An 11310-nucleotide genomic window follows, 5' to 3' on the forward strand; every position below is an offset into this window, starting at 1 on the left:
CAACATTGAATGTTCTGACATATTTATGTTGCTAATTATACAGCTGTCAGCTGAATGCATGTGAAGTGCTTATACTGCTATTGTGGCTCGGCTTTGACTGTTTTAGCCTTTTGCAATGCTGACAAATACGACACAAAATAGTCACAGCCTCAGACGAAAACAAGCAGTAATTACTACCACACTATTTACATGTGCAGACTTCTTACATTTCAGTTCCAATGCAGTCGTTGTTTAATTTCCACACCTGTACATTGTGCCAAAAATATATTTTATTACTCAAACCAGTATCGTCTCCCAAAGTTCTCTTTTGCGATAAGTGTGCTCAACAAAACCCAGGACTTCAATATGTTATTTTGATGATGGTGTTCTGTTTGTATGTACTTGGCTAGCTGTGATTTGATAAATGCTGCACTGATATTCCAGGTCTATTCCCCACTGATGGAGATGATGCTGGGCTACCTCCTCTGCGTGAGCCTCCTCCTCCTCCTCCCCTATGGTCATGGAGCTCCTCCAGGATATCGCCTGCGTCTCGCAAGCGATGGCTCCAGTTCCAACCAGGGCCGATTGGAAGTGTTCTACAACAACATGTGGGGAACCGTGTGTGATGATGAGGTCAACATAAACCTGGCGAATGTGGTGTGCCGGGAGTTGGGCTTTGTGAGTGGCCTTACCTGGGCCCACAGCGCAAAATTTGGAGAAGGACAAGGTATTAAGTGCTGCATTTGTGTCGGGTGTGTGTGTGTGTGTGTGCGTGTGTGTGTGTGCGTGTGCGTGCGTGCGTGCGTGCGTGCGTGCGTGTGTGTGGGTGCGCGCCTTTTACTTGAAGCATTGGTTCCTGAAAGACAGATATGACAGAAATAGCCTTGTACTTCAAACCCCACATCCACTGTGTCCATTCATGCTTGGGTTGATTCTAATGGGTTCTAGTTGAAAAGTGTTTGGCTTAGTATGCAGCAGGCTACAGTACAGTTAGCAAGGAGAAAAGCATGAACAGCCTTCACATTGAGAAAGGCCTTTGCCAATCTCTCCTTATTTTTCCAAACCTTCATCCACATATTTGCTGATAAAGTGGATGATGTTAATACGCAATTTCTAGCAATCTGGCTTTTTACACACGTACACAGTTTTAACTTTTCAGTAGAACATTATGCCTTGAAACACTAAACCTCAATATATCCTTGTGCTGGTTTGTTGCTTTTTTAAAGTAATTTTACTCTAACATATTTTGAATAACGGCAACACCAATGTGCTTGTCCTTTTCCCCACTCTAGGTCCAATCTGGTTGGATAATGTCCTCTGCTCAGGCACTGAGAGCTCACTGGCAGACTGCCACTCAAACGGCTGGGGCATCAATGACTGTAGCCATTCTGAAGACTTGGGTGTTGTGTGTAGTCCAGAGCGGGGGCAAAGCCCCATCCAGCCTTCAGGCACCTCAGGCCAACCTCCCACACCCCTCCTCCAGCCGCCCCCCTCCCCTCAGATCTCCAACATCCCAGAAGCCCCTCGTAGGAGGGGTCATCAAATAGCAATTAGTCGGACTGGCCCCCGTCAGGCTGCTAATCAAAGGCATGGCCATCAAATCCAACTGCGCCCCTTCAGTAATGATCGGGCCCGCCACCCAGAGCCCTCAGTACCCAGAGGCCACGAGCTGCCAGACCGCCTGCGTAATGTAGGAGCCTACAGGCAGACGCCTTATAGCCAGCCTTATAGCCAGGCACGCTCTAGGGCCAACACTTTACCCACCTCACAGACAATACAACGTCCTCCAAATACAAGACCACCGCCTGCTCGTGAGACACCCACCCATGAGGGGCCACCATCAGAGCCCAGACAGATGGCCCAGCATGCCAGCCTGTTGGAGGAGAATAACCTTGACTTTGATTTCACTGACCAGTACAGCCAGGTGAAGACTGCACACATATATAAAACACTTTGATTCCGCTGACCAGTACAGCCAGGTGAAGACTGCACACATATATAAAACACTTTGATTTCGCTGACCAGTACAGCCAGGTGAAGACTGCACACATATAACACTTTGATTTCGCTGACCATTACATCCAGGTGAAGACTGCACACATAAAACACTTTGATTTCACTGACCAGTACAGCCAGGTGAAGACTGCACACATACATAAGACACTTTGATTTCGCCAACCAATACAGCCAGGTTGTGTTGCCAGTTCTTGACACAACACACCAAATTTGTTGAAGTGTAGCTAACACTGTGTTACAATGAGTGTTCCATTTTTTAAATACATTTTGGAGGATCCTCTTTTTTGGCAATTCATTTTTTTGAGAAATATAATGTCGTTGTTCATTTTTCATTATCTTAGGGCTCCAGGGTGAATCTTGATGAAGTGCGTCTGCGTCCTGTGCTGACAAGTACCCGGAGAAACTCCATCGTCACAGAGGGTGTGGTGGAGGTGAAGCTGGCTGGGAGGTGGCGCCATGTGTGCAGTCAGGGCTGGGACATGAGCAGTAGCCGGGTCACCTGTGGCATGCTGGGATTCCCTGCAGCAGAGCAGCCTGATGAGCCAGTGTACAGGTGAGCGCAACCACCATCATCAGAATACTACATAAACAAACCACATCATGCTACATTTTGTGTGGAGCAGCCATTAACTTGTAACTGTTTTTAGGCTGTATAATAACACCTACCAATAGTTTATTTTACAAACTCTGTCAAACAATCCCCATTGGAACAAACGCCTTGCACACCCAAGTTTAGATGGGGCTGTAGTAACCATGGTAATATGAGGACGTGAGCAACATGGACTAAAGGAAAGAAAATGGCAGTAATATTAATCAAATTGCTTGTTTGGCGAGTTGTATTTAAGGCCCACAACAAAAGTGTAGAGGTCAACCCTCCAGTGCTCTGTGTGGGAAAAAGCAGACTGTGAAAGGTCTTTTAATCATAAATCACTTGGAGGGAACCAACCATTAAGACAAACCTCTGCTGTGCTGACATTACTTGCTGCCATTCAGACTCTGTAATCATAAACAAAACAATTTGATTGAACCTCTTCTGTCACCATAACTAGTGAGTTCATTTATAAAAAGAACATCAACATCAAACATTTAGCCCTGTGTAGCCCAGAGCATGATAATAGTGGGGGAAGGGAACTGGGTGATGAGGGTGAAATCCAAACCACTTGTCTGCCACAGTTGCATATGATATGTACTTCTTTTATTCATGTGTTGTAAGTAAGTAAAAACGAGTCTGTGTATGTATGTGGTGGGGGGGTCTGGGAGGTAGTGAACCTTGAACTCAACGATTCCAGTTTTGTGGATTCTGAATGCCATGTGTACCTCAGTCTGGCTCATTACCGTCCCTCCCACAAAACTCCTTTCTCTCCTTCTGTGCATAATTATGTGAATCCAGGAAGAGAGAGTGAGATCAGGCCGCTGTCTCTGTCTGTAATTTTGTCTGTCTGCATGTCTCTCTCTGCCCCTCAATTCCCTGTCAGTCTGACATGTCTCCTTATGCCCATGTTAAGCTGTGTGCTTAGACGCTAGTGGGTTTCCCAGCACTATGGAAACTATAATGTCTTGTGGTTAAGTAGAGTTAGACAGTACAGCTTACTCACACACAGGCATTTAAAAAAAAAAAAACCCTGTTCTATTTTTCTATCTGGCCTGGTTGAGTTTTGTAACAGGGAAACACTTCCTGATCCATTGAAGGTTAACCTACTAATAGAGATGGTGACTTCCTTGGTGCCAAAGGCCTTAATATGTTGGGTGAGCCCAGACCATGTGTCTGACCATTGGGCTAAACATATTCATGGAAACAGCCAGGGACAGACCTCCTCTGTCTGAATGACTGACCACAGTGTCTTTTCATGGACTATATACAGTATGTCTCAATTGGTGGGTCTATCCAGCGCTTTAAATTCAGTTCTGAGAAGATACATATGAACATTCAACACATTTTAAGCTCCTTTTTTCTCTTTAAAGTCAGACAGCTGTAACTTCTGCTTGCCTCCTTTCTTTTTGTTTGGTGCCATCAAAGAGTTTTGGGATAGGATGTTATGAATTCTTCTGGTGAGAAAAAGTGCTTGAGGGGTATTTGGCCTCCATTTGCATAGTCTGCACTTGTGAGCCTGGTGTAACTGACATCCTTGAATTGAATCATTTAACGGATGAAGCGATATTCATGTCATAAACTGATTGCTGATTGCAAGCCCATTGTGCAGTTATTAAGTGACTTTGTGGCCCATTGTGCAGGTATAAAGTGACTTTGAGGCCCATTGTGCAGTTATTAAGTGACTTTGAGGTAAACTGTGAAGACAGACATGTTCTGAAGACAGACATGTTGTGAATGGAGCAACACTTTTTGGGACAGGGAGGCAAAATATTCATTACAGTTTGGTTTGAGATATGCCAAGGATGTGTAAAAGATTCCAGTGTATTTAGTTAGTTGTCCCGGAAAACTTTTTAAATATATTTACATTCTTCATTTACTTCAAAATGTAAAACATTTCAGGTATGCAGCCCCAAACTTCAGCACCCTTTTTATCTCTTTGTGTGTTTTATACATTAAGAGTGAGTATGCGGTAGTGGAGTGGAGTATTTATTATGTGTGTGTATGCAGTAGTGGTGTATTCATTAAGAGTGTGTATGCAGTAGTGGAGTGTTTTATACATAAAGAGTGTGTATGCAGTAGTGTTGTGGAGTATTCATTAAGTGTCTGTATGCAGTATTGGTGTGTTTTATTCATTAAGAGTGTGTATGCAGTAGTGGTGTGGAGTATTCCTTAAGAGTGAGTATGTATTAGTGGTGTGGAGTATTCCTTAAGAGTGAGTATGTAGTAGTGGTGTGCTTTATTCATTAAGAGTGAGTATGTATTAGTGGTGTGGAGTATTCATCCAAATCGGGACAGGAAACCTCACTAGTGACTTAAGGTTCTCCTCTTTAAAGCCAGGTCTGTGGTTTGGTTTATATGGAAAGTAATGGTTCCTCTTTAATCCACACCACTCCTCCGCCACTGTGTGCAGTTCCAACCTCCACAGAATGTGGCAGTCTCAAACTGGGGGTCCTAACCTCACTTCCTTTCTTTCTTCAGAAGGTTTTTAATAGAAGGGTGGACGTGCATGTATGATGTGTATGTGACCAAATAGATGAAGGTTTTTAATAGAACGGTGGACGGCATTTATGATGTGTATGTGACCAAATAGATGAAGGTTTTTAATAGAACGGTGGACGGCATTTATGATGTGTATGTGACCAAATAGATGAATGTGCGAGTGTTTCTATTTGAGCTCCGTCGACGTATTATGGCGTCCATTTAAGTCAGGCTCTTTGCCATTTTTATTATTCCTTTCGGGAACATCTGTCTTCCTATTAAGATCTTTCTCTCTTTTAAATATGTTCTCCTTTAAAATCAGCTGATCAGTGTTTTCTTTTTAATGTGTTTTATTTTTTATCGATCAGTTCTGGCCCAGGACATACTGTATGTAATGTGTGCATTATACCAGATCATTTATAGAGACAGGTATTTTGCACACAGTGTAGAGCAGAATCAGATATTATTATAAGGCTGATATCATGTAATTTGGTTTAATCAGCAGTGTTGAATCCTCTGTGGTTGTTATTTAAGCAATAATCCCCAAGAGGCCGTGCTTTGCGCTGATTTTAGAACAGGTAAGGGGAGTTGTTAGGCACGACGCGAAAACCCCCTTACCTGTTCTAAAATCAGCGCAAAGCACGGACTCACGGGGCTTATTGCTTTTCTAAAACTGTCACTACAAATATTTGATATGGTTTCATTAAATAAAAACAATTCAATTTAAGAAACAATAGTTTAATGATAAACCGTCATTCTTCCGCCATTACAAAGTATAGTTCCTAAATAAATCGTCGCCACGCAACCCTTGAAGCAACGCAACAGCTAGATGTCAAATTTGCCTTGCCATTCGCTGCGCAGTAATATGGAATGTTATCATAGAATGTTATGAGGACAACTATAAAGGTTATGCTGGATTTTACAACGGCTTTTAGCCAATCACAATCAAGGATTGGACCAATCAGTTTTAGAATTAAGCAATAAGCCCCAAGAGGCCGTGCTTTGCGCTGATTTTAGAACAGGTAAGGGAGTTGTTAGGCACGACGCGAAGCGGAGTGCCGTTAAACCCCCTTACCTGTTCTAAAATCAGCGCAAAGCACGGACTCGCGGGGCTTATTGCTTTTCTAAACCTGTTACTACACATATTTGATATGGTTTCATAATTAAAGACAATTCAATTTAAGAAACAACAGTTTAATAATAAACCGTCATTCTTCCGCCACTAAAAATTATAGTTCCTAAATAAATCGTTGCCACGCAACCCTTGAAGCAACGCAACAGCCAGATGGAACACTGGGTATGAAATGCGCTATATGAATGCCTTGCCATTCGCTGCGCAGTAATATGGAATGTAATCAGGTCAAATTGTAAGGTAATGCTGGATTTTACAACGGCTTTTAGCCAATCACAATCAAGGATTTGAACAATCAGGTTTAGAATGTATGATAGGGACTGAATATACCATTGTTACCGAGCCGCTTGCCAATGGTACTCTGGCCACATAATGACTCAATAATGGAGGTTATCTTCAATTAGGCTTACAAGTCTGTGTTGTGACACCGGTATAAGAAACAAGCAGAGAAAATCATGGAGCAAAAGAAGCGTCATATGTTTGTGTAGCATATCTTTAGCCTTAGTTGGGTGTAGCATATCTATATCCCTAGTTGGGTGTAGAATATCTTTATCCCTAGTTGGGTGTAGCATATATATATTTATATCCCTATTGGGTGAAGCATATCTATAACCCTAGTTGTGTGTAGCATATTTTATTCCTAGTTGGGTGTAGTAATGTATATCTCTAGTTGGGTGTAGCATATATCTGTATATCCCTAGTTGGGTGAGGCATATCTATAGTTAGATGGGTTTAGCATATATACATCCCTAGTTGGGTGTAGCATATATCCCTAGTTGGGTGAAGCATATATATATATCTCTAGTTGGGTGTAGCATACTGTATATATCTAGTTGGGTGTAGCATATGTATATTCCTAGTTGGGTGTATCATATCTATAGTTAGATGGGTGTACAAATGTGTCAACCTGCAACCAGAGATTCAGGCACAGTGTGTTCTAGCATACCCAATAAATCTCGTATTTCCATCTCCTCCCATGTATCTGCATGTCTGACTGAACTGAAGCATTCTAGCCTCCTAACTAGCCATCTGTGCTTTTCAATGGTTCCTCAGACCAGATTGAAACTGTAGGTGTTGTTGCGTTTCAGTGTGCCTCAGACCAGAGTGAAACTGTAGGTGTTGTTGCGTTTAAGGGTGCTTCAGAACAGAGGGAAACTGTAGGTGTTGTTGTGTTTCAGTGTGCTTCTCTGAGTCTTCTTGCACACTCTGTGAACTAATGCTGGTGTACTGTGATTTTTTTCTGGTGTTAACCGAGTAACAGCCTGACTGTGTTGGAAGTGTGAAGAAAGCATACTGCAGATGTGTACTGTAAATGTGACAAAACAACTCCGTTTGGGCTGCCATGGCTGAGAGTCAAATGGACCACCACATCTTTGGGGTTGCCTCAGAAAAGCAGGGTGTGTGGTTGGCTGCTTTGATGACTCAGCTGTTGCTTTCTTCCCGTCTGTAGAGCGAGTAGGCTTCCCTTTTAACAGTTCCAGACTTCTGTAATAATATCAGTCTTATTGAGTCCTTTAAACTGTCATCCAAAATCCAGGCTAAGTGCAGATGGCCTTGCTCTATGAGAGAAATACAGCTGTCATTTCTGTCACCGTTTTCATTGAGCTTTTCTCCCTTCTTCCTCCTGAAAGATTCATTTTTATCTCTGCCTGGCAACTGAAGTGTAGATGTCCCATTCCTTGTGTGGTGTAACCACAGCACAGAACAGAAAGCTTGTGGTCTCTGGGAGGTTGCTGTGTGTTTATTTAACTCTAATGCCCAGTTACCTATTTCCTGATTCCATTTTTGAACTAGGAGCGACTCCCAGGTTTCAGTCCAGTTCTGCTTTAAGGTGGAGTGAATAATAACTAAGGCCAAACAGCTGGCTATCTCCTGCTGTGACTGTTAACTCAGCGTAACTTGAAGCCGTATTTAGCTCAGCTCATGAAATGGTGCATGCTGTATTTTCCATGGGCCCTTCTCTTGCCAAACCTTCCTATACAAAGCAACAGAGTGTGTTACGCCAGAGCGATGGTCACGGGGGAGCAAGGCAGTGTGGAGAGAGAGGGAGTGATGAAGGCGTGGGTTTGGCTGCTTCTGACTGAACAATAGAAACATTGAAATCTGGATGGGGCTTCCGTGAAACTTCAAAACCACATTGCATCCTCAGCTTGTTTTGTCTTGGTCACATATCCTGATTATGTTTATGCCCCAGCTACTGGCTACTGGCTACTGGCTGACAGATGTGTGTATACATTTGTATATATATAGCTTTTGTGTATGCATTAGTGTGTTTGTGTTTGGCGGGTCGGGTGTGATTTCTTTAAATAACAAAGACATTTGGCCTTCGGTGGAGTACACCATACTAGGGTAATATGTGTGTATAAATGTGTGTAAATGTGTGTAATATGTGTGTGTAAATGTGTGTAAATTGACATATTAGTGCCTTAAACATCTAATCTGTTCTCAAGTTTCGGATGTTTTCTCTCTCAGGAAATTGTGGGACACTAAGATAGCAGACCCGTCCACGAGGTACGTTGAGCATGTTATTGTTAATCATTATGCATTATCATTTCAATTCAGCAGTCCCCAATGAAATCTTCCTTCAGGCTGAAAACATTCCTATTTCACCAGGCTCATAGCTCAGTTTAACATACTGTTAGCTCTACTCAAATCAATAGTCATGTTTTTAATTCTATTATCCTATATCTTTATAATTTGAATTTGAATTATCCTTGTATTTTCTCATCTGTAAAGCACTTTGAATGTATTACTACAGGGGCTATATGAATGACTCTGCCTTGCCAATTATTTTCAGTCCTACATGTAATTAATGAATTAATTGTTTCGCTTTTGCCCACTGTAATCACTCCTCCAATAACGGGTTTCCCTAGGCTGAGCGTTATGGTCACTAAGAAGGGCTACTGGGTAGAGGAGGTTCGGTGTTCAGGTACAGAGACATCGGTGACTGGCTGTCAGACACGGCTGTCCATCCCTCAGAATGATGTGCCCTGCTACGGTGGCATGCCTGCCGTGGTGCGCTGTGTACCGGGGGCCCAGTTCTCCCAAGCTGCTGGCAGGACCACATCTCGCTCTAAGGTGAGGAGCAATTACCCTCTAATTAATGACACTTTAATTAGTACTAAGCAAAAAATAGAATTCATAGTTTGCATTACTTTGAGGACAAGTTGCCTTTCAACAAGTAAGCTGGGGACCTTTTAAAGCAGGGATTGAGACATCATTATGTTAAATGACAGATACATGTACTCTGAATGTGTTCCATACCTTAAATTAGTCTAATTAAAACTAAAGTTAGTATGGGCATTTCTATGAGCAGTAAACTAAAGTTAGTATGGGCATTTCTATAAGCAGTAGAAATAAATGAAGGCGCTAATGCTGCACTACTTCACATGCCAATGACCATCAACAGTCCATGATATGATTGTTATGATGATGACACCATGTTATGATGATGCCAAATCCAATAGGTCAACTCTTCCTTTTATGTTTCCAGCCAGAGGTGCGCCTGAAGTCAGGACCCCGCCTGGGTGAAGGGCGAGTGGAGCTGCTCCGGGAGGGCAAATGGGGGACTGTTTGTGACCAAATGTGGGACATCACAGCTGCAAGTGTTGTCTGTAGGGAGCTGGGCTTTGGAACAGCCAAGGAGGCCCTTAACGGAGCCCAGATGGGCCAAGGTACTGTTCTCTTTATTGCCAGAATATAGTAAAGGAGAGATCACAAATAGTTCAACATAGAGCATTACTGAAACTTTTCTCACATCCGAGATGTCCATTACACCGAAACGGACAAATAACTTTAATGATGGATTCTATTTTATTATGATTGTTATTCCATAAACTACATCACTGAGAGAGAAATTCCTTCTTAGTGTAATTATTTTAGACTAAGAAGGATTTTTTGTGATGACCTCTTAAATACCAAAAGCTATTTATCCCAGGGCCAATTGAAAGCCAGTCACTAAATATCTAGAATGAGGAAAAGGTGGCTTTTAGTGTCCCTTGAGATGATTGGTCATTCATGGTCACATTCATGACCCTAAGCGTATGGCCTATGGTAGCCAAGCCCACAGTCTTACCTTAAGGCAAACTACGCACCAGCTAATTCCCCTGAGATCTTGGACATGAAATTGTGGGACTTTGCATTCTATGAAATCCTCCTGAAAGCAGGCTGTGCTTGCCTGGTGTGATAAAGGGGTCATGTGCTTCTTTCATTAGATAAGGGTGCTGATATGGTACAACTACATTACTCTGCATGCTTTGAAGAGCCAGGAAGTCAGCTTCACTGCTTCACTCACTATTTGTTGTTGTCTCTGCATGGTGTGAAACTTCCTGTGTTCAGACATTTCCACTTTTGAGTTAGAAAACCTTTCAGGACTATATCATGGGTTTGTCACATATCGTGACTGTCCCTCTTTCTTTCTGCTTCAATGGCATGAGTGGGTGTTTATTTGATTATTTGGATATTTGTTTGTTAATTAGGAATGACTACATCACCAGCGTCTCCAGAAAAGAGTTGCTTGCATGAGAAGGTTAACCTTTCCATCATTTAATCTGCAACGTCTCTTAACCACCTGTAGAAAAACAATGTTTCCAGGAGTAATGACTGGCCAAAAAACAAACATAGCACTGACACGTTTACACAAGCCCATGATGATGAGATAATCTTCTATTCCCGTCCAAATGACAGGGGTTCCTTACATGACTTACACTTTTCTTCCTCTGGCCTTCTTGCAGAGGATTCTATTTTCAACTATTAAACAGTGCCTTTGGGGTTCTTGTATATAATTTGGCCACTGAGGTCCGCTGCACACCCAGTTCCTGCTCTCCACATCACACACTCTGTGATCTGATTCATTCAACATATTGAGGGAAAGGACAACAAGACGGAAAAGGGGAAAGCTTCCGTAGGCATTAATAGATCTGAATTGTAGAGCCTGATGATCTGTATAGGTAAATACACTCTCTTAACAAGTACACCTCTGATACCCAACTGATGTCATGGTGTTGTTTAGGTACTGGACCTATCCACATGAACCTGGTGCAGTGCAACGGCAGAGAAACCTCCATCCAGCAGTGTCAGCATCGTGACGTCCCTCTCCGGAGCTGCACACACA

At 42.6% G+C, this 11310-nt stretch overlaps 1 protein-coding gene across 1 annotated transcript in view; it reads left to right on the top strand.

Moving 5' to 3' along the window:
* Nucleotides 1-438: 438 nt before the first annotated feature.
* Nucleotides 439-11310, top strand: part of LOC308363864 (lysyl oxidase homolog 4) — a gene marked incomplete at its 5' end in the record, with an annotated part of 19584 nt that continues 8712 nt past the window's right edge. The window contains 7 exons of the mRNA XM_080836752.1: nucleotides 439-706; nucleotides 1272-1903; nucleotides 2337-2548; nucleotides 8670-8708; nucleotides 9071-9275; nucleotides 9691-9871; nucleotides 11209-11310. The exon at nucleotides 11209-11310 is cut by the window's right edge and continues 53 nt beyond it. Of these exons, the coding sequence (XP_080692878.1) occupies nucleotides 439-706; nucleotides 1272-1903; nucleotides 2337-2548; nucleotides 8670-8708; nucleotides 9071-9275; nucleotides 9691-9871; nucleotides 11209-11310 (1639 nt within the window). The remainder of the gene's footprint in view (nucleotides 707-1271; nucleotides 1904-2336; nucleotides 2549-8669; nucleotides 8709-9070; nucleotides 9276-9690; nucleotides 9872-11208) is intronic.

This window comes from Sprattus sprattus, assembly GCF_963457725.1.
Source record: "Sprattus sprattus genome assembly, chromosome: 1".
In the NCBI taxonomy this organism is placed as follows: Eukaryota; Metazoa; Chordata; class Actinopteri; order Clupeiformes; family Clupeidae; genus Sprattus; species Sprattus sprattus.